General features: G+C 37.3%; 1 protein-coding gene and 1 long non-coding RNA gene across 2 annotated transcripts in view; one reads left to right on the top strand and one right to left on the bottom strand.

Annotated features, from left to right (window-relative positions):
• Window positions 1-24,491, bottom strand: part of bcat2 (branched chain amino-acid transaminase 2, mitochondrial) — a 29,503-nt gene that overhangs the window by 3,186 nt on the left and 1,826 nt on the right. The window contains exons 2-9 of the mRNA XM_022194798.2: window positions 23,737-23,808; window positions 23,146-23,346; window positions 21,940-22,050; window positions 19,411-19,530; window positions 19,147-19,310; window positions 11,892-12,034; window positions 11,723-11,808; window positions 377-517 (exon numbers count right to left, since the gene is read on the bottom strand). Coding sequence (XP_022050490.2) covers window positions 377-517; window positions 11,723-11,808; window positions 11,892-12,034; window positions 19,147-19,310; window positions 19,411-19,530; window positions 21,940-22,050; window positions 23,146-23,346; window positions 23,737-23,808 — 1,038 coding nt within the window. The remainder of the gene's footprint in view (window positions 1-376; window positions 518-11,722; window positions 11,809-11,891; window positions 12,035-19,146; window positions 19,311-19,410; window positions 19,531-21,939; window positions 22,051-23,145; window positions 23,347-23,736; window positions 23,809-24,491) is intronic.
• On the top strand, window positions 433-2,077 carry LOC127531519 (uncharacterized). The gene is made up of 2 exons (XR_007938635.1): window positions 433-572; window positions 1,860-2,077. It is a non-coding gene; the product is annotated as an uncharacterized LOC127531519 (long non-coding RNA).

Raw genomic sequence — 24,491 nt, 5'->3', positions numbered from 1 at the left:
TTTTTAACCTCAGCTAGGTTCTACATAGCACTTTAAAATGTGTTTCACAAATCACAGTAACTGAGAAATCGATGGCTAAAAAGCTGCAACCTGATCCCAGACATCCCCCTGAAGCAGCAGGTTTGATTGCAAAGAAGGACTGTTTTTATGTAACACAAACAAAAACTATCATAAATCCTTTCCTTAAAAGCAACAAAAAAGATTCCCTGTCAACGTTTAGCAGGCACAAAGTCCTCCTGTACAAAACACTATATCATCAGCTGATTGTGGCTTCTCATAAACCTACAAGGAACATCAGCTGATTTGTAAATGACACAAAGCAGTCACTTTAAAATCTCACAACATAAATACCAGGGAACTAAAAGTGAACTCTTACCTTTCCTTTGTAGAGGAGGCTGCCGACGGGACAGACGACACAAGCCGTCCCTGCTCCAAACACCTCCAGGATTCTCGCAGCATTCAGAGCACCGAGCAGCTCCTCCATGTCCATAGTACGCTCCGTGACCTTAAACTCACCCTGAAAGAGCACAGGAAACAACATTAGAAACGCCTCCGCATCACTACCAGCAAAGGTCAGTGAGCTGACATACTAAACTATGACATTTTTTCAAGTTTTGGACGACATACTAAACTATGACGTTTTTTTTTCCAATTGTGGACGACATATTAAACGATGATTTTTCCAATTTTGGACGATATACTAAACTATGACATTTTTTTCCAATTCTGGATGACATATTCAACTATGACCTTTTTGTGCCTTTTGGACAACATACTAAACTATGACGTTTTTTTCCAATTTTGGACGATATACTAAACTATGACGTTTTTTTTCCAATTTTGAACGACATATTAAACTATGATGTTTTTTCAAATTTTGGACAATATACTAAACTGTTGCTAGCCTAGCCGCGCTAGACAACCCACGGCAACGAATTTAATTCTCTGCCAGGGTGGGTCTAGTTACCCTCCATAAGGCTCGAGGTTGGATGCTCCTAAAACTGGCCGGACAAATCACCATGAAGTGTAGAGTCAGAAGGTGGGCGTAACTAAGTGACGACAGAGGCGCGACGATTCTGACAGAAACAACCGGAAACAACTAGCCTAGCCACGCTAGACAACCCACGGCAACGAATTTAATTCTCTGCCAGGGTCGACAACAAAAATGACAACAGTCGTTAATTAAGCTCCATTAGCACCGACTCTGAATAATCTTTCTGTTAACATGTCTGTAATATACTTGAGCTTCACCCATTGACTGTATAAATAAGGCTTCACCGAACTCCTGCATCCTCCGATTTCTGGCGCTCTAGGAGCCTATTCGTTGCACTGATTGGTTGTATACCTACCCAATTGCTGCAGAGTGATTTGATAGACAACCTTTTAGCCCGCCTCCTTCCCTGTCGAGCGTGCCTAGACCCTTGCGTCTTCAGAACATGGGTCTAGCGCGGCTAGGCTAAACTGTTGCTGCTGTTTTCAAGTTTTGGATGACATACTAAACTATGACTTTTCGTCCAATTTTGGACAACATCTTAAATGATGACGTTCTTTCAAATTTTCTACGACATTAAACTATGATGTTTTTTTCAATTTTGGACCACACACTAAACTTTGAAGTTTTTGTCCAATTTTGGACGACATACTCAACTATGACATTTTTGTGACATTTCTGACCCAGTCTACTAGGACGTACATGGGGAACGTTGGATGAAATGTATTATATTTTACGTTTTTGATGACACATTAGCACTGGGCTCAACTCCTCTACTCTCCTATCTCTTTTTCCTACAAAGTTATATCTCATCATTACATATCACTAACTCTGTTTCCCTGAAGTCCTGTTCTTGTTCTCTCTGCAGGTGGCTCTGTCTCTGGCGTTACACATCTGAGATCTGCAGGTGCTGGCCTCACCAACCTCCGAAATGTTCATTGCTTTCTTTGTAATGTGATTCTGTTCTGCATCTGCCATCCCACTATATGGATTCTGTTCACTATTTAATATGTGTGAAGTGCTATGAGATGACATGCTGTGAACTGGTGTTGCATCAATAAAATTTAACTGAATTGCATTAAATGACGCTGTTGTGAGATTTTTGACGACATAATATGACAGTGTTTTCAAATTTTAGATGACATACTAAACTATGACGTTTTTTTGTCCAATTTTGTATGATATACTAAACTGTCACTTTTTTTCAAGTTTTGGACGACATACTAAACTATGACGTTTTTGTCCAATTTTGGACGACATACTAAACTATGACAGTTTTTTCCAATTTTGGACGATATTCTAAGCTATGACTTTTTTTCAAGTTTTGGACGACCTACTAAACTATGACGTTTTCGTCCAATTTTGTACGAGATACTAAACTGTCACTTTTTTTCAAGTTTTGGACGACATACTAAACTATGACGTTTTCGTCCAATTTTGTATGATATACTAAACTGTCACTTTTTTTCAAGTTTTGGACGACATACTAAACTATGACGTTTTTATCCAATTTTGGACGACATACTAAACTATGACATTTTTTTCCAATTTTGGACGACATACTAAACTATGGCGTTATTTTTGGACAAAATTCATGATGATTTTTTTTTTAAAAAGAAAACTGCTCTATAGTGTTTTTCACAGCCTACTTTACATTATTTCATCATATGGCATGTTTTTACGACACATTGAAAAAATGGCATTTTTTCGACATACTATACTATGGCTTTTTTTGGACAAAATTCATGATGTTTTTTCTTTTTCAAAGAAAACTGCTCTATAGTGTTTTTCGCGGCCTAATTTACATTATTTCATCATATGGTATGTATTTACGACATGTTGAAAAAATGACATATTTTTTCGACATACTATACTATTGCGTTTTTTTGTCCAATTCTGGATGACATATTAAACTATGACGTTTTTGTCCAGTTTTGGACGACATACTAAACTATGACATTTTTTTCCAATTTTGGACGACATACTAAACTATGGCGTTATTTTTGGACAAAATTCATGATGATTTTTTTTTTTCAAAGAAAACTGCTCTATAGTGTTTTTCACAGCCTACTTTACATTATTTCATCATATGGCATGTTTTTACGACACATTGAAAAAATGGCATTTTTTTCGACATACTATACTATGGCTTTTTTTGGACAAAATTCATGATGTTTTTTCTTTTTCAAAGAAAACTGCTCTATAGTGTTTTTCACGGCCTAATTTACATTATTTCATCATATGGTATGTATTTACGACATGTTGAAAAAATGACATATTTTTTCGACATACTATACTATTGCGTTTTTTTGTCCAATTCTGGATGACATATTAAACTATGACGTTTTTGTCCAGTTTTGGACGACATACTAAACTATGACAGTTTTTTCCAATTTTGGACGATATTCTAAGCTATGGCTTTTTTTCAAGTTTTGGACGACCTACTAAACTATGACGTTTTCGTCCAATTTTGTATGATATACTAAACTGTCACTTTTTTTCAAGTTTTGGACGACATACTAAACTATGACATTTTTTTCCAACTTTGGACGACATATTAAACTATGATGTTTTTTGCCACTGTGGACATCATATTTAACTTTGACGCTTATGTGACATTTTGGACGACATACTAAACTATGACGTTTTTGTGCCATTTTGGACGACTTACTAAACTATGACATTTTTTTCCAGTTTTGGAGGACATACTAAACTATGGCGTTTTTTTAGGACAAAATTCATGTTGATTTTTTTTTTCAAATAAAACTGCTCTATAGTGTTTTTCACGGCCTACTTTACATTATTTCATCATATGGCATGTTTTTACGACATGTTGAAAAAATGGCATTATTTTTCGACATACTATACTATGACGTTTTTTTGTCCAATTTTGGACGACATCTTCAACGATGATGTTCTTTCAAATTTTCTACTGCATTAAACTATGATTTTTTTCCAATTTTGGACGACATACTAAATTATGACGCTTGTGTGACATTTAGGACGACATACTAAACTATGACATTTTTGTGACATTTTGGACCACATACTAAACGATTATGTTTTCTTTTCCAATTTTGAACGACATACTAAACTATGATGTTTTTTCAAATTTTGGACAACATACTAAACTATAACGTTTTTTTTTTAAGTTTGGATGACATACTAAACTATGACGTTTTCGTCCAATTTTGGACGACATCTTCAACGATGACGTTCTTTCAAAATTTCTACGACATTAAACTATGATGTTTTTTTCAATTTTGGACCACATATTAAACTTTGATGTTTTTGTCCAATTTTGGACGACATACTAAACTATGACGCTTTTGTGACATTTTGGACGACATACTCAACTATGACATTTTTGTGACATTTTGGACCTAGTCTACTAGGAGTTACATGGGGAACGTTGGATGAAATGTATTATATTTTACGTTTTTGATGACACATTAGCACTGGGCTCAACTCCTCTACTCTCCTATCTCTTTTTCCTACAAAGTTATATCTCATCATTACATATCACTAACTCTGTTTCCCTGAAGTCCTGTCCTTGTTCTCTCTGCAGGTGGCTCTGTCTCTGGCATTACACATCTGAGATCTGCAGGTGCTGGCCTCACCAACCTCCGAAATGTTCATTGTTTTCTTTGTAACGTGATTCTGTTCTGCATCTGCCATCCCACTATATGGATTCTGTTCACTATTTAATATGTGTGAAGTGCTATGAGATGACATGTGGTGAATTGGTGTTGTATCAATCAAATTTAACTGAACTGCATGAAATGACGCTGTTGTGAGATTTTTGAGGACATAACATGACAGTGTTTTCAAATTTTGGACGACATACGAAACGACGACGGTTTGTTTTTTTTTCCAATTTTGGACGACATACTAAACTATAGCGTTATTTTTGGACAAAATTCATGATGATTTTTTTTTTCAAAGAAAACTGCTCTATAGTGTTTTTCACGGCCTACTTTACATTATTTCATCATATGGCATGTTTTTACGACATGTTGAAAAAAATGGCATTTTTTTCGACATACTATACTATGGCTTTTTTGGACAAAATTCATGATGTTTTTTCTTTTTCAAAGAAAACTGCTCTATAGTGTTTTTCGCGGTCTTTATTCTTTATTCACAGGATAACCCCAGGTCTACTTTATGTTATTTCATCATATGGTATGTATTTACAACATGTTGAAAAAATGACATATTTTTTCGACATACTATGGCGTTTTTTTGTCCAATTTTGGATGACATATTAAACTATGATGTTTTTGTCCAGTTTTGGACGACATACTAAACTATGACAGTTTTTTCCAATTTTGGACGATATTCTAAGCTATGACTTTTTTTCAAGTTTTGGACGACCTACTAAACTATGACGTTTTCGTCCAATTTTGTACGAGATACTAAACTGTCACTTTTTTTCAAGTTTTGGACGACATACTAAACTATGACGTTTTTGTCCAATTTTGGACGACATACTAAACTATGACGTTTTTATCCAATTTTGGACGACATACTAAACTATGGCGTTATTTTTGGACAAAATTCATGATGATTTTTTTTTTCAAAGAAAACTGCTCTATAGTGTTTTTCACGGCCTACTTTACATTATTTCATCATATGGCATGTTTTTACGACACGTTGAAAAAATTGCATTTGTTTCGACATACTATACTATAGCTTTTTTTGGACAAAATTCATGATGTTTTTTCTTTTTCAAAGAAAACTGCTCTATAGTGTTTTTCGCGGTCTACTTTACGTTATTTCATCATATGGTATGTATTTACAACATGTTGAAAAAATGACATATTTTTTCGACATACTATACTATGGCGTTTTTTTGTCCAATTTTGGATGACATATTAAACTATGACGTTTTTGTCCAATTTTGGACGACATACTAAACTATGACAGTTTTTTCCAATTTTGGACGATATTCCAAGTTATGACTTTTTTTCAAGTTTTGGACGCCATACTAAACTATGACGTTTTTGTCCAATTTTGGACGACATACTAAACTATGACGTTTTTATCCAATTTTGGACGACATACTAAACTATGGCGTTATTTTTGGACAAAATTCCTGATGATTTTTTTTCAAAGAAAACTGCTTCATAGTGTTTTTCACGGCCTACTTTACATTATTTCATCGTATGGCATGTTTTTACGACACATTGAAAAAATGACATTTTTTTCGACATATGGCTTTTTTTGGACAAAATTCATGATGTTTTTTCTTTTTCAAAGAAAATTGCTCTATAGTGTTTTTCGCGGCCTACTTTACGTTATTTCATCATATGGCATGTATTTACGACATGTTGAAAAAATGACATTTTTTTTCGACATACTATACTACGGCGTTTTTTTGTCCAATTTTGGACGACATATTAAAATATGATGTGTTTTGCCACTGTGGACATCATATTTAACTTTGATGCTTATGTGACATTTTGGACGACATACTAAACTATGACGGTTTTGTCCAGTTTTGGACGATATACTAAACTATGACATTTTTATCCAATTTTGGATGACATACTAAACTATGACATTTTTTTCCAATTTTGGACGCCATACTAAACTATGGTGGTTTTTTTTGGACAAAATTCATGATGTTTTTCTTTTTCAAAGAAAACTGCTCTATAGTGTTTTTCCCGGCCTACTTTACATTATTTCATCATATGGCATGTTTTTTACAACATGCTGAAAAAATGTCATTTTTTTTTCGACATACATGGCATACATGGCGTTTTTTTTGGACAAAATTCATGATGATTTTTTTTTCAAAGAAAACTGCTCTATAGTGTTTTTCACGGCCTACTTTACATTATTTCATCATATGGCATGTTTTTACGACATGTTGAAAAAAATGGCATTTTTTTCGACATACTATACTATGGCTTTTTTGGACAAAATTCATGATGTTTTTTCTTTTTCAAAGAAAACTGCTCTATAGTGTTTTTCGCGGTCTTTATTCTTTATTCACAGGATAACCCCAGGTCTACTTTATGTTATTTCATCATATGGTATGTATTTACAACATGTTGAAAAAATGACATATTTTTTCGACATACTATGGCGTTTTTTTGTCCAATTTTGGATGACATATTAAACTATGATGTTTTTGTCCAGTTTTGGACGACATACTAAACTATGACAGTTTTTTCCAATTTTGGACGATATTCTAAGCTATGACTTTTTTTCAAGTTTTGGACGACCTACTAAACTATGACGTTTTCGTCCAATTTTGTACGAGATACTAAACTGTCACTTTTTTTCAAGTTTTGGACGACATACTAAACTATGACGTTTTTGTCCAATTTTGGACGACATACTAAACTATGACGTTTTCGTCCAATTTTGTATGATATACTAAACTGTCACTTTTTTTCAAGTTTTGGACGACATACTAAACTATGACGTTTTTGTCCAATTTTGGACGACATACTAAACTATGACGTTTTTATCCAATTTTGGACGACATACTAAACTATGGCGTTATTTTTGGACAAAATTCATGATGATTTTTTTTTTCAAAGAAAACTGCTCTATAGTGTTTTTCACGGCCTACTTTACATTATTTCATCATATGGCATGTTTTTACGACACGTTGAAAAAATTGCATTTGTTTCGACATACTATACTATAGCTTTTTTTTGGACAAAATTCATGATGTTTTTTCTTTTTCAAAGAAAACTGCTCTATAGTGTTTTTCGCGGTCTACTTTACGTTATTTCATCATATGGTATGTATTTACAACATGTTGAAAAAATGACATATTTTTTCGACATACTATACTATGGCGTTTTTTTGTCCAATTTTGGATGACATATTAAACTATGACGTTTTTGTCCAATTTTGGACGACATACTAAACTATGACAGTTTTTTCCAATTTTGGACGATATTCCAAGTTATGACTTTTTTTCAAGTTTTGGACGCCATACTAAACTATGACGTTTTTGTCCAATTTTGGACGACATACTAAACTATGACGTTTTTATCCAATTTTGGACGACATACTAAACTATGGCGTTATTTTTGGACAAAATTCCTGATGATTTTTTTTCAAAGAAAACTGCTTCATAGTGTTTTTCACGGCCTACTTTACATTATTTCATCGTATGGCATGTTTTTACGACACATTGAAAAAATGACATTTTTTTCGACATATGGCTTTTTTTGGACAAAATTCATGATGTTTTTTCTTTTTCAAAGAAAATTGCTCTATAGTGTTTTTCGCGGCCTACTTTACGTTATTTCATCATATGGCATGTATTTACGACATGTTGAAAAAATGACATTTTTTTTCGACATACTATACTACGGCGTTTTTTTGTCCAATTTTGGACGACATATTAAAATATGATGTGTTTTGCCACTGTGGACATCATATTTAACTTTGATGCTTATGTGACATTTTGGACGACATACTAAACTATGACGGTTTTGTCCAGTTTTGGACGATATACTAAACTATGACATTTTTATCCAATTTTGGATGACATACTAAACTATGACATTTTTTTCCAATTTTGGACGCCATACTAAACTATGGTGGTTTTTTTGGACAAAATTCATGATGTTTTTCTTTTTCAAAGAAAACTGCTCTATAGTGTTTTTCCCGGCCTACTTTACATTATTTCATCATATGGCATGTTTTTTACAACATGCTGAAAAAATGTCATTTTTTTTTCGACATACATGGCATACATGGCGTTTTTTTTGGACAAAATTCATGATGATTTTTTTTCAAAGAAAACTGCTCTATAGGGTGTTTTTCACGGTCTACTTTACGTTATTTCATCATATGGCATGTATTTATGACATGTTGAAAAAAATGACATTTTTTTTTCCGACATACTATACTATGGTGTTTTTTTGTCCAATTTTGGACGACATACTAAACTATGACGTTTTTATCCAATTTTGGACGACACACTAAACTATGACATTTTTTTCCAATTTTGGACAACATACTAAACTATGGCGTTTTTTTTGGACAAAATTCATGATGATTTTTTTTTCAAAGAAAACTGCTGTGTAGTGTTTTTCCCGGCCTACTTTACATTATTTCATCATATGGCATGTTTTTACGACATGTTGAAAAAATGACATTTTTTCGACATACTACACTATGGCGTTTTTTGTTCAATTTTGGACGACATACTAAACTATGACGTTTTTATCCAATTTTGGACGACATACTAAACTATGACATTTTTTTCCAATTTTGGACGACATACTACACTATGGCGTTTTTTGTTCAATTTTGGACGACATACTAAACTATGACGTTTTTATCCAATTTTGAACGACATACTAAACTATGACGTTTTTATCCAATTTTGGACGACATACTAAACTATGACATTTTTTTTCCAATTTTGGACGACATACTACACTATGGCGTTTTTTTGTCCAATTTTGGACGACATACTAAACTATGACGGTTTGGTCCAGTTTTGGACGACATACTAAACTATGGCGTTTTTTTTGGACAAAATTCATGATGATTTTTATTTCAAAGAAAACTGCTCTATAGTGTTTTTCACGGCCTACTTTACATTATTTCACCATATGGCATGTTTTTACGACATGTTGAAAAAATGGCATTTTTTTTCGACATACTATACGATGGCGTTTTTTTTGGACAAAATTCATGATGATTTTTTTTTCAAAGAAAACTGCTCTATAGGGTGTTTTTCACGGTCTACTTTACGTTATTTCATCATATGGCATGTATTTATGACATGTTGAAAAAATGACATTTTTTTCGACATACTACACTATGGCGTTTTTTGTTCAATTTTGGACGACATACTAAACTATGACGTTTTTATCCAATTTTGGACGACATACTAAACTATGACATTTTTTTCCAATTTTGGACGACATACTACACTATGGCGTTTTTTTGTCCAATTTTGGATGACATACTAAACTATGACGGTTTGGTCCAGTTTTGGACGACATACTAAACTATGGCGTTTTTTTGGACAAAATTCATGATGATTTTTATTTCAAAGAAAACTGCTCTATAGGGTGTTTTTCACGGTCTACTTTACGTTATTTCATCATATGGCATGTATTTATGACATGTTGAAAAAATGACATTTTTTTTCGACATACTATACTATGGCGTTTTTTTGTCCAATTTTGGACGACGTATTAAACTATTACTTTTTTTTCCAATTTTGGACGATATTCTAAACTATGACTTTTTTTCAAGTTTTGGACGACTTACTGAACTATGACGTTTTCGTCCAATTTTGTACGATATACTAAACTATGACTTTTTTTTCAAGTTTTGGACGACATACTAAACCATAACGTTTTTATCCAATTTTGGACGACATACTAAACTATGACGTTTTTTTCCAATTTTGGAGGACATACTAAACTATGGCGTTTTTTTTGGACAAAATTCATGATGATTTTTTTTTCAAAGAAAACTGCTCTATAGGGTGTTTTTCTCGGCCTACTTTACATGATTTCACCATATGGCATGTATTTACTACATGTTGAAAAAATGACATTTTTTTTCGACATACTATACTACGGCGTTTTTTTGTCCAATTTTGGACGACATATTAAAATATGATGTTTTTTGCCACTGTGGACATCATATTTAACTTTGATGCTTATGTGACATTTTGGACGACATACTAAACTATGACGTTTTTGTGCCATTTTGGACAACATACTAAACTATGATGTTTTTGTGACATTTTGGACGACATACTAAACTATGATGTTTTTTGTGACATTTTGAACAACACATTTAACTATGACGTCTAACAGGGTTAGATGGAGGCAACTGATTCGCTGTGGCGACCCCTGAAGGGAAAAGCTGAAAGGAAGAAGAAGATTAAACTATGACGTCTTTGCGACATTTTATACGACATACTAAACTATGACGTATTTGTGTAATTTTGGATGACATACTAAAATATGACGTTTTTGTGCCATTGTGGATGACATACTAAACTATGACGTTTTTGTGCCATTGTGGATGACACATTAAACTATGACTTTTTGTGCCATTTTGGACGACATATTAAACAATGACAGTTATTTCAAGTTTTGGATGACATACTAAACTATTACATTTTTTACAAATTTTGGATGACATACTAAACGATAACGTTTTTGTGACATTTTGGATAACATTCTACAGTATGTGTGTTAGATTTTTCACGACATGACATTTCTTCAAAATTTTTGACAACATACTACACTATGGCGTTCTTTCAAAAAAATTTTTACGACAGAGTAGCCTTCAGCAAGGCCTATAACCTATATGCTTCTCAGGCACAGCAGTGTAGCTGACCATGTGCTGAGGCCCTTAGCTTCCTAACTAGATGGGATATACGGCTAAATTTCCCCTTGTGGGATCAAAATTTGTACTAAAAATCATGAGTTTCGTTGATATTGATCTAATCTATCAATGTTTGAACATTTTATGTTGGTGCAGCTCTGAAGAGCTCACCAGCATTTGATCTGTGCTTCAAAAACAGTTTCATATCTTATCAAGATGCCTCTTCTCAAACCACAAAACAGTGTTTCTATGGAGACTTTTCTTGTAGCTGCTACACTACATTTAAGATGCACACTAGGAGAGATTTGAGGCTACAACATGAACTTGCACACATTCTAACTAATACAACAAAAACAGCTGTGTAATAGACTTTGTAGGTCTTCTCTCTGGCGGTCTTACCCATCCTCGGGCCAGGTCCAGCAGAGACTGCCTGGTGACTCCTGGTAGAATAAGGCCGTCCAGAGGAGGAGTCACCAGTTCTCTTTCTGCAGACACACAACAAACATGTCACCTGAAGACAGTGTGATGGAATAAAGAGGTTCTCTAGAGAGCAATGAAAGAGTCTGACCTCCTTTCTCATTGGTCCAGTAGACGAAGAGGTTCATGGTGCCCACCTCGGTGATCATCTCCTCTTCTCCATAAAGCCACAGAACCTGCTGGCAGCCTCGTTTCATCGCCTCGTTCTGTACTGCTATTGTAGGACCGTAGTTACTGGAAAGAGGAGCGAGACACAAAACAACAAATAAACAAACAGATTGCATAAAGAGAGCATTTTGGATGGATAAAACCTGGGTTTCAGGAGGAGTTTGGGTGTTTTGTTTAATTATGGGCACAACATTTTCAGTTTTTCTTCCAGGTTTACTTAAATTTACTCGATTTTTTAAAGACACCAGCTGCATTTGTTGCAACATTAATTACCACAGCTAAAGAACACAGACTGTATATGAAACACAGATGTCGTCTCCAGCTCTAGAAAGACCTGCATTCTATCTAACAGCAAGCAGGGGGCGACTCCTCTGCGTACAAAATGGTAAATGGTTGTATTTATATAGCGCTTTTATCCAAAGCGCTTTACATGATACGTCACATTCACCTATTCACACACACATTCACACACTGATGGCGGAAGCTCCCATGCAAGGCGCTAATCACGACCCACCAGGAGCAATTAGGGGTTCGGTGTCTTGCTCAGGGACACCTCAACATGAGCTCGACGTGCCGAGGATTGAACCGGCAACCTTCCAGTTACAAGACGGCCACTCTACCCACTGAGCCATGCCGCCCCAAAACAGAGTCTGATTGTTGAGAAGTCTATAAAAGAATTACCCTACTTCTCACCTCATTTGTCACATAAATATTTTCCTAATGAGCTTATGGTCTCAGTTGCTAGTTTCAAGTCTTTTGTTGGGCCCATTCAATGGAAAACAACCAAGGTTGGACATGTCTTAATTCGGGGCTACCTTATGATTGATTGGTTGCAACAGTATCAGCATACTGGATCCCAAAGCTCTCCATCTGATCCACTCCTCACTTGTCATGTCCGAGTTCGAAAGACCGAATAAACTTCAGTACAGTAATGTAAAAACCAATGGGTGACTTCACAGTGGCTGCATGCATCTTCTTTGCACAGTTTATGCTAAAGAGCTAGGATTATAGTGTTACATCCTCCCACAACTCCTCCTCAGTTTGAATTTAACACTTTGTGGGGTCTAACCTCTCCTTGTTTGCTGTTTGAATGTCTATTGCATCTGAAGGTCTTCAGATTTTTCTTATTTTCTCCCAATGACAGGTTGTAACCAACCCTAAGGTGGCGCTATGTAACAGTTGGTCACAAATAATGCTGCATTTAAGTGCAAAATGGAACTTGAAAAAATCAAAGACAAAACCACCAGAGACTTGCGCCATGTTGTTTCCTACACTTTGTACATCAAATGTGCAAAGAATAAAGTAATATGGAGGTCCAGCAAATGCAGGATTTGTCTGTCTTGTTCCAGTATTGTTATTATCTGTTAACAACATTACTCAAAAATGAGGTAACAGATTCGGTTGAAAGTTTCAGGGAAGGTCAAAAATAACACAAGGACCAAGTGAGGAGATTTTGGCAGCGATGCGGTTTACAGTCTGGATTCACAGATTTGTTAAAGATTTCCATATCATTGCGAGATAGCAGCATGGCGTCACTGTTACTATGACAACAAGTGAACACTACGCCAGCTGCCTGCTGACGATGGCATGATTGCAGTCCTACTACAAATGGACCGCTATAGACCACAGATTTTTTACAGATTTCAGTCGTTGGAAATCATACAATGACTGATGTGTTTCTGGCAAATTAATGCAGACAGAAGAAGTGACAACAGATCAGCACAGAAATGTGTTTCTGCTAAGGAAGTAGAATCCTGCTGATAAATACCATCAGTGTGAACAATAAGTCACTGTTAATTCAAAAAATATAGTCTGCATCAAACGTCCTGGAACATATGAAACCAAACCCTCTCAACAACTGAAACATGTCATCTAAGAAATGCCAAGAGGACTTCTGGAAACCACTGAACAATGAAGCTCACAGTTCAGACTGGGGTCATGCTTGGCTGTGAAAATGTGTCACCAGAGTAAGAAGGATTTTCCTGCACAGAGGTAAAAAATTGCAACTGGAAATTTATGTAAGACGGGAATGCTGGTAGAACATTGTTATAAGTGTGTAATGTATTTATTTTACTGATCAATGCAGCTGATAGCTGATTATTTCTGACTGACAGCTGCACAATAACACTATCAAATTTAATGTATTCAAACAGGATATTTTATTTAAGTATATGTGTGTGTGTTTGTGTGTATATACACACACACACACACACAAACACACACATACATATATATATATATGCATGTACATATATCTACATACATACATACAATACCCCTGTACTATACTATATGTGCACAATACACTGCAGATGGCCCGTGTTCCACCAGGACTGTTATTTCTGTTGCACAGCGCGCTCACTCATTTGATGCTGTAAGCGTGGAATCCGATAACTTGATTAATCGCAAGAATAATCGATACAATACTCGATTACTAAAATAATCGATAGCTGCAGTCCTATTTTGGGAACTGCTGAAAAAATAAGCAATGCTACCTGATAAACAGAATGAACTGTGTGATCGTGATGCAACCTAAAAATCCTGAATAAAGCGCCGTTCATTTTTATAAAACAGACTTGACCTAGTTTATCAAATGTGTAACTGTATTATCTGACTGTATATGACTGAAAAAAGACAAAGAAATGCCCGTCTCATACTTTACATATCCAAGCCAATTCTTGAACTGGGACTCTGCAATAGGTTTTGCTAAATGTTTAATGTCAGGATTTATACATCTGATTTTTAATAGTAAAATATTAGCATTATTTGGGCTCTACAATCTGTACCAAAGTGAATGTTTGACAACATCAAAATCAGGAGAGGATATTTAAAATGAAGGCAGCATTCTAAACGTGAAATCCAAACAGATAACGTACAAACAGGTTTCCTGCCCTGAATTACTGTCGGTCTGCTGGAGTCTCATGACTGCTGCTGCTAAATCAGGCTTGATAGCGGGATTGCATCTCGGCTTGTGCTGGGAGGAGTCAGACTGTTGGCTTAGCAGCTGAAGTTATGTAACCACAGAGGATCTGAGCAGGTGCTGCTGCAGAGTCATGTGGAAACAGGTCTGTGATTATAGGCTGGGAGGAACGAACACAGATTAAACCGAGTGTCTGACTGACTGACACTTTAAAAAGCTTCTCTGCTTAAACATCAGCTTCCTGCTGTTGGTCTCCTACACTCATCTGACCTATTTCTTTTACTTCCTTCATTACATTTGATCCCAAACAGTTGAACACACCTTTGTTACAGCAGATACTCTCAGGTGACAACTCGTGAATGTTCTTGTGTTCAACAAGTCAATCCAGTTGTATCAGTGACCCAGAACATTTAATCTGTGGTTATTTAAAGGCAGCTTCTAAAACAGGACACACCTTTGGTATAAACACTACAACACACTGAACCTTGTTTCTTTTGGAAGAAACTCTGACTTGAATCTAACCATTTGGCCCAGATTCCATCCTGACACTGTAGCTGTCTGTCTGAGCTTCACAAGCCAAGTGGAAAATCCACATACTTGTACTTCGTCCAGATTCACGGCTGAATGAAACACAGCTGTGAGGACAGCAGATAAACCATGACAGCATTTTCTCATTACAGCACTGTAATTGTGCAAAAAAACAAGCTTACTAATTCCTTGCTTTGTTGCTCTTCTTAAATAAACTACCTGTTTTTCTTTGTTTTTGGTTTAAGATGGCCAGTTTCTGCTACATTTGCACTCTGCATCCCCAATCCTTTGGTATCTTAGGAGACCTAAAATGGAAAAACTGCAGACTCAGAGATGTGCTTTAGGTCTTGTCCACACTAATTCAGATAGTCTGCAAAACAAACATTTCCCTCATCTCAACGCAAACACATTTTAGAACGCTAAAATAGCTTTTAAATAGCAGATTATTAACATTTTTGTAAACAGAAGGTGCGGAATACAGGGGGTTCTCGGTTTACGACGTACGGTGTTTCGTCGTTACGTCAGAACTGGTTTACGTGAAACTAGTTGGTAAGTGGAGGGACAAATATGTCAACACGCGGCGCTATAATAATAATGGATTAGATTTATATAGCACTTTTCAAGGCACTCAAAGCGCTTCAGAATGGATCCATTATTCATTCACTCACACATTCTCACTCTGGGGCAGACTGATGGAAGCGTGGCTGCCAATCCGCGCCGACAGCCCCTCCGACCACCACCAACATTTACACGCATTCATACACCAGTGTGAGAGCAGCACTGGAGGAAAGGAGGGTAAAGTGTCTTGCCCAAGGACACAACAGCACATGACTAGGTGGGAGCGGGAATCGAACCGTCGACCCTTCAATCATTGGACGACCCGCTCTACCACCTGAGCCACAGTCGCCCCATAAGACGGCTTTGTTTACATTTGCCGATTGTACGCCACCTTGGATTGTGCTACATTCACTAATTTCTTGCCCTTCATTACGGCTACCAAGTGTGAGTCAGACTCTTCTGATGGCATTGCTTTTAAACAAAAGGAGAACCATCTCGATGGAAGTGAAATTAGACATAATAAAATGCTCAAAACAGGGTGAAAAACCGATGAACATCAGTCAATATGTAAAAACAGTGCAACATATTGTAGCTACCCTCTGTGATGAATGAGTGAGACTTCATCTGGTTCTCTGGTCGTTTATTGAACCTTCACACAGGCTGCTGTGGGCTGTAGCCAACGTGAAATAACTACAAAAACGTGATAACTTAGCTCCAGAATGAGCCGCCGTTCACAGCTCTGAACGACACACACACACTACTGTTGACGCTGAGCCAATCAGAGGTGAGCCAACTAAATATGACACGTTGACTGACATTAGGTAAATCTGGAACTGAAAAATAAACATCAACAACAGTATCAGTCTGTTACAATATGCTGTTATCATCTTGTAAAATGACTCATACGTGCATTGAAGTCATTGGTATTCATGACTTTTCCAAAGAATTGATAGATATCGTGATGCAAGTAATGGCTTAGTTTACATTTTTGCCGGAGTTCCGACTTTAACCGATCCGTAGGAACGAAACTGTAAATACACACGTGGACAAAATTGTTGGTACCCCTCAGTTAAAGAAGGAAAAACCCACAATTCTCACTGAAATCACTTGAAAAGTAACAATAAATAAAAATTTATTGAAAATTAAATAATCAAAATCAGCCATCACTTTTGAATTGTTGATTAACATAATTATTTTAAAAAACAAACTAATGAAATAGGGCTGGACAAAAATGATGGTACCCATAACTTAATATTTTGTTGCACAACCTTTTGAGGCAATCACTGCAATTAAACGATTTCTGTATTTGTCAATGAGCGTTCTGCAGCTGGCAACAGGTATTTTGGCCCACTCCTCATGAGCAAACAGCTCCAGTTGTCTCAGGTTTGATGGGTGTCTTCTCCAAATGACATGTTTCAGCTCCTTCCACATATGTTCAATGGGATTCAGATCTGGGCTCATAGAAGGCCACTTTAGAATAGTCCAACGCTTTTCTCTCAGCCATTCTTGGGTGTTTTTGGCTGTGTGTTTTGGATCGTTGTCCTGTTGGAAGACCCATGACCTGCGACTGAGACCAAGCTTTCTGACACTAGGCAGCACATTTCTCTCCAGAATGCCTTGATAGTCTTCAGATTTCATCGTACCTTGCACACTTTCAAGACACCCTGTGCCAGATGCAGCAAAGCAGCCCCAAAACATTACTGAGCCTCCTCCATATTTCACCGTAGGGACAGTGTTCTTTTCTTCGTATGCTTGGTTTTTGAGTCTATGAACATAGAGTTGATGTGCCTTACCAAAAAGCTCCAGTTTGGTCTCATCTGTCCAAAGGACATTCTCCCAGAAGCTTTGTGGCTTGTCAACATGCATTTTTGCAAATTCCAGTCTGGCTTTTTTATGAGTTTTTTTCAGCAGTGGTGTCCTCCTTGGTCGTCTCCCATGAAGTCCACTTTGGCTCAAACAACGACGAATGGTGCCATCTGACACTGATGTACCTTGGCCTTGGAGTTCACCTTTAATTTCTTTGGAGGTTGCTCTGGGCTCTTTGGATACAATTCCAACGATCCGTCTCTTCAATTTGTCATCAATTTTCCTCTTGCGGCCACGTCCAGGGAGGTTGGCTACTGTCCCGTGGGTCTTGAACTTCTCAATAATATGAGCCACTGTTGTCACAGGAACTTCAAGCTGTTTAGAGATGGTCTTATAGCCTTTACCTTTAAGATGTTTGTCTATAATTTTTTTTCGGATGTCCTGGGACAATTCTCTCCTTCGCTTTCTGTTGTCCATGTTCAGTGTGGTACACACCTTTTCACCAAACAGCAGGGTGACTACTTGTCTCCCTTTAAATAGGCAGACTGACTGATTATGAGTTTGGAAACACCTGTGATGTCAATTAAATGACACACCTGAGTTAATCATGTCACTCTGGTCAAATAGTTTTCAATCTTTTATAGAGGTACCATCATTTTTGTCCAGGCCTGTTTCATTAGTTTGTTTTTTTAAATAATTATGTTAATCAACAATTCAAAAGTAATGGCTGTTTTTGATGATTTAATTTTCAATAAATTTTTATTTATTGTTACTTTTGTGAGTTTCAAGTGATTTCAGTGAGAATTGTGGGTTTTTCCTTCTTTAACTGAGGGGTACCAACAATTTTGTCCACGTGTGTATCTCTGTTAGCATGGACATGATTTTAGTCTGAATGGGCCAAAAGGAGACTATAGGAAGCTATAAATTAATTTCTTAAACTGTCCCAGTGCCTCGTTCCCAGATTCTTCACAATTTTATCAGAAGGATGAAACAAACTGTCATCAGCACCGACTATCAGGGGTTAATTCAACATTAACAACAAACTGCAGGTGTTGCCGACTTTGTCTAAAAAAAGGAACATTTTGGTGTTGCAAGACACAATAATGACATAACTAGGAATTTCTATTTTTTTCAGGTTCCCTAATGCTACTAAAGTTCGTTTTTTTGTCTGCTGATTTCTCTGTTTTAAAATGTCTAATCGCTTTTTGTGAGAATGTCGTCCACAAGGAGGGATCCTGAGAGCACACTGCCAACAGGTGATATTCATGAAACTCATACAAGTAAACTTGATGATGTAAATTAATCTTAAGACAACAAATCCACAGTAAATTGCCACGTCTACAAGTAAAGAATGATTGAGACTCACCCTCCCATCTTGTATTCTCCGACTCCTCCCTTCCAGGCTCTGACGAAGGCCGGATCTGCCAGCAGGGAAACTGGGTTGAAAGATCCTGTGGCGAAGTACGGTCCCACTGGACTGACGATGACAAAGATCATAGCCTTTCCTGCCCGAGAGACGCCGAGAGACGGCTGGACGAGGGAGGGTGAGGAAAGAGGCGGGGGGGGTGAGATGGGTGAGGAGGAGCACACAGACGCTGAGGCTGATTTAATGGGTGGCGCTGAAGCTCACCTCGGTACCGATGAAGGTGGGTCTGATGTAGAGGCTGGCGTCCTGAGAGTAGGGGACCCACTCCTGGTCCACCTCCACCAGCTTTCTGATGCACTCCAGCAGCTCGGCTTTATCAAAGAGCTGCACGGAGAAACACAGAAACAATCAGCTGGTCACATTTCAGCGCTGATGCCTCTTTCATCCTGTATATTTCTAGAAAATAATTCTCATTCCGTGTTTTAAGACAAACCAATACAAACCAAATATCATTCTCTTCTAAAAATTCTGTATTTACAGCCGAAAAATGTTAACATTCACAACTGAAACACTAAAGGTGTCTGAAGGCAACATTTTCTGCGGTAGATTTACATGTCAAACATTACATACGCAGATTTCAATTAAGTTTCCTGGATTTTATCACTCTGAGTAAATTAGCTCAGTGCTACAAGAAAAACACCCCTGAGGCGTTTCATCTGGGAGCTGCACTGATTGGCAATCATGTTTTCCGAGCGTTCACTAAAACGTTCCTGCACTCGTGTCGATGTGTTGCTTCAGGCTCCAGTGAAAGAGTTAAATACAGACCAGGAAGTTCAGTTTGAGCAACAGATGAGAGAGTGTGAAGGTTGGACGTGGAACCAAAGACGTTCATTAAACTACGGCCCAGTTTTCCAGACATCAATGAAGTCCGAAGTAACAACTTCAACAGTATTTTTTTTTTTAAAACTCTGCCAAGGAACGGCGGAGTTATGTGACGAATGGTGTTAGTTTTTCTGTCCATCTGTCTGTTAGCAACATTACTCAAAAACGAACTATCAAATTTGGGTGAAATTTCCGGAAAAGTCAGAAATGACACAAGGACCACCTGATAAGATTTTGGCAGCAATGCGGCTTATAGTCTGGATCCATACATTTGTTACAGATTTCTGTATCATTGCAAGATAGCAACAAGGCATCACTGTAACTATGACAACAAGTGAACACTACATCAGCTGCCTGCTGACGATCACATGATTGTGATCCAAGTACAAATCCACCACTGTGGACTTACCGGGACTTATCTGTCGGAAATGATACAAGGATGAACTGATTAAATTGTGGGAGTGTTTCTGAGTCCCATCAATTCCCACCGCCTGCTACATATTTAGGTCATATGATTCCGTATCCGTACATAATGTACACATGTATAACACACGCCTATGCTCAGCGCAAGGTCATTTTGTTTATGCGTACACCTATATTAAATGGCCATATTCTACAGTGCCATGATTTCTCATCATCAATAATAACAATAACAATAAAATGCAGCATTTCTGACAATGCCATATGGGGGAATGAAAAGCCTTGTCAGAGTACTGCGCTCTCTAAGTGCTTTTGTAGTTTTAAGTCTAGGAGTCATCATAGAGATGTTGCATAAACTGCTGAACAACACAGACAATAGTTCACGTTCTGCAGAAGCTGCTAATCAGACAGAACAGAGTTTTCATCTGGAGGTTTCTTCACCTTCACTGTAGTAAAACTGCACAATGACTGGACTCTGTGATGTCTTACCTTGCGTTGTTATTTTGTGTTGTATGTTGTTTATTGTGTTTGTCATGCTGTGTGCCACATAGCGGGGTGTTGTATTATGTGTTGTCCTGTTGTGTGGCGCCTTGTTGGGTTTAGGTGTGTCGTGCCTTGTACTGAATATTTTGCGGTCTGTTGTCTGGTGTTTTGTCATGTTGTGTCTTGTATTTTTATACCTTTGGCTGTGTCATGCTGTGTTGTGTTGTGGTGTCAGGGTGTGTTGTTGTGTACTCTGCTGTGTCGAGTGTGGTATTGTGTCTGGATGTATCGTGTCTTGTTCTGCACTGTGTTGCGTGGTATTGTCTTGTGTTGTTAATTTTCACAATCGACTGTAATTAGTGGTAAGAATTTTTTTTATTTAGATTTTTTTGTGTTATATTTTAAAATTGTGTTTTTTGTGTGTTTTTGTGATAAACTAAAGAAGCTTATTTATCTGTCCATACATGCACACCATGTCTGGGATGTCACATCTGTATGATTATCACAGTCCATCTTTGAATATTATCTATGTGTGTTGGTCTGTCTGTCTGTGGGTCTGTGGGCAACATTACTCAAAATTGGAATAACGGATTTGGATGAAATATTCAGGAAAGGTCAGAAATGACAGAAGGACCAAATGACTAGAATAGAATAGAAAAACAATTTTTATATTTTAAGCAATCCACCAGAAACGTGACAAGGCATTTATTTGTCTGACTACTGGAGCTCCTTGTCATCATCTACTGCACTGCAGTAGAAGTTGAGCCCCAATCAAGTTTTCTTCATCAGAGCCTGTTTGGCAGCCTCACTGACAGAGACTGTGTCTTATCCTGCAGAGCTACAGTCTGTCTGAACGAGGCCTCAGTGTGGCTCCAAGTGTGTTTTTTTTGGACGTGTTTCCACTCTGATCACAATGGTACACTGTGTGAAAAATGAACAAAATATCCGCTATATTCAAAGACCCCACAACAAGGAGATTTCTGAGGACAAGGTGGGAAACAAACTCACGGGGAGGCAGCTTCTCTCAGTGGTGCGATGCATCCTCTCCATGTTCAGCATCGGTCTGAACAGACGGATGTGGTTGTCGACTCCACGGAACGCCTTCATGCCCTCAAACAGCTGGAGAGACGACAAAAAACACACAACACGTTGTCAACGAGAGCTGCAAACCTGCATAGAAAGGGTCTTTATTTCTTTACTTATTCAACAACTTTTGCTCTTTATTTATTCGATTAACAGTCAGATTTGCCTGTATTCTTGCAGCTCTGAGTTCCAGTCCAAGTGCGGTTAGTTTCTACCTTAAGGAGACGTTTGAACCTGTTCAGAGATTCATTATAGAGATGTACAAATACAATTGAGTTTTGTTCTTTGTTTTAATGACACATGAAGGAAATATCAGTCTTTCTTGGTCTATATTTTAATTCTAACTAAGTATACATATAAATATAGAATATTTCATTTTTATCTATTTTTCAGATGCAATATTTCATTTTCATTTACTAATTACCTCAGTATGAATGGCAGCTATACTTTTTACTATTCTACACTAGTCTTATTTCACTTTCATTATTTCAGGTCAGTGATGTATCCTATTTAGATCTTTTTCCTTTTATACTTTTTAGACACTGCATTTCTTCTGCTACGTACAAGAACTTACTTTGGGATAATAACGTTTTTCACCTTTCAGAAAGTAAGCTACAAAGTGTTTTACAATGAAACAAATATCAAAACACACAAATATTGATAACGAATTCCGACAAATAAGATCCTAGACATGCGATGTGATAACATAAAATAGTCTAGCCCAGTTTTTTGTTGTTGCTTTTTTAAATAAAGCTCAAAAAAGGATTATGATTAGTGTTTATTGTGTGATTTTACTGGAATAATTTACATAATAGGAAAAAAAACCTGCCCAAGTTACATTAAATACTACTTTATCTGACGATAATACATACTAATTATGGAGAATAACCAAATTTAATAACATGACTAATGACCCTATGGTAGTATAAATAACAGAATTTAATTAACATAAATATTATGGTGAAGACCTCATAGCACTGTTAATTATGCAAAAATATACATGAAAATCCAAGAAGTCGAACAATTCTTTGGACCAGCTGTGAGCAAGCTTTGTTTATTTTGTTTTTCATTGCAGCAGATGAACTGGTAAACACAGTTAAAGCTACTACGGATGTGATGGGCGTGCTTCACCTCTATGGAGTAGTGCAGTGCGGAGCTGGCCGGGTGCAGCGACAGGTTCTGGAAAGGTTTGATCTGAGGAGCCTCCCAGCCTTCCTTCTCCGACCAGTTGATGGTCAACATGTGGTCGGAGAACTGCTTGCCGAACACCAAGCTGGACGGCTCGGGCTTCGGCTTGCCTGCCGTGCTGCGTTCGATGACCAGATCTGCTGCCTGATGTGAGGATGGACAAGCGAGGAAACGAAGAAGAAGAAGAAAAAGAAGAAGAAGAAGAGGACAGGACGAGAGCAGAGCAGGCGACGAATACAGTGATTGCTTTTAAATTATTGGCAGGGCGTGCTTTAAAAGGAAAATTAGTGGATGTTACACAGAGACAGTGCAGTTTTCTGGTAAATTAGCCACAATTAATCGGGTTCAATTAAACTGAATTAAATAATTACAACAGACAGACAACGAGGGAAACACAGAGGAGCAGAGAAACTTTAAATCTTCCATGAAGCTCCATGAACATGTTGTGTTCTACAAAGGTGTGTTCAGTCATGTCTAGCTGAGGGCAACAACGTGGGTTCAACCTGACAGGAAGGAAAGAGTTAAAGGTGGTACCTTAAAGGAGCTGGCTAACCGCAGGGAGCCGAAGGAGAAAGGAAGGGCCGGAACAAGTCGTCCCTGGAGTGCCTGAAAATTAAACAGAGACAAGCTCTATGTCAGTCATCTCAATGCAATACAAGTAAACGTTTTTGCTACACAACGAGGAGGTCTCCACCTTCATTCCAGGTGACAATAACGTCCCCAGCATCGTGAAAACAGGACACAGTGCATGACATTGTGTTTGTGGGCGTGTGAATCAGCACCAATCATTTTCTCTGCCGCTCAATGCATGTCGTCGCTAACGCATGCCAGCGCCAAGTGCTCTACTGTAAATAGAAGCGGGCACATATGCAGGCGACTCTGCAGAAGCTGGAATGCAAGGTGAAAAAAGGCAACAAAATATTATATATTAACCGCTGACACACCAACAATGGCATCCTGATGTAAGGAAAGAGCAGAGGAACGTGGAAGTTCAGGAAAGTAATACACACGTTTTCAGCTCTTTTCATGCCAGTTTGAGCTTCCACAGGATGTCATTTGGTCTCTATAGTTGTTTAACTTGCACATGCATAAGTCATCCAGGCAGTTTAAGGCAGGTTGTGTGCAATCTCATAATTAATCTTTAAACATGCACAGCTCACTGTATCCTCAATGTTAAGAACACCTGCATTTGTCCCCCAAAAAACATAAAAGAAGCCAAAGACTTATCTTAAAAACGCGATAATCTCACTGACAGACAAACAATGCTTCTTTTTGAGCCGGGTTCTGCT

This window comes from Acanthochromis polyacanthus, chromosome 21 (assembly GCF_021347895.1).
Source record: "Acanthochromis polyacanthus isolate Apoly-LR-REF ecotype Palm Island chromosome 21, KAUST_Apoly_ChrSc, whole genome shotgun sequence".
Taxonomy (NCBI): Eukaryota; Metazoa; Chordata; class Actinopteri; family Pomacentridae; genus Acanthochromis; species Acanthochromis polyacanthus.
This window is presented reverse-complemented; position numbering and strand designations above follow the sequence as displayed.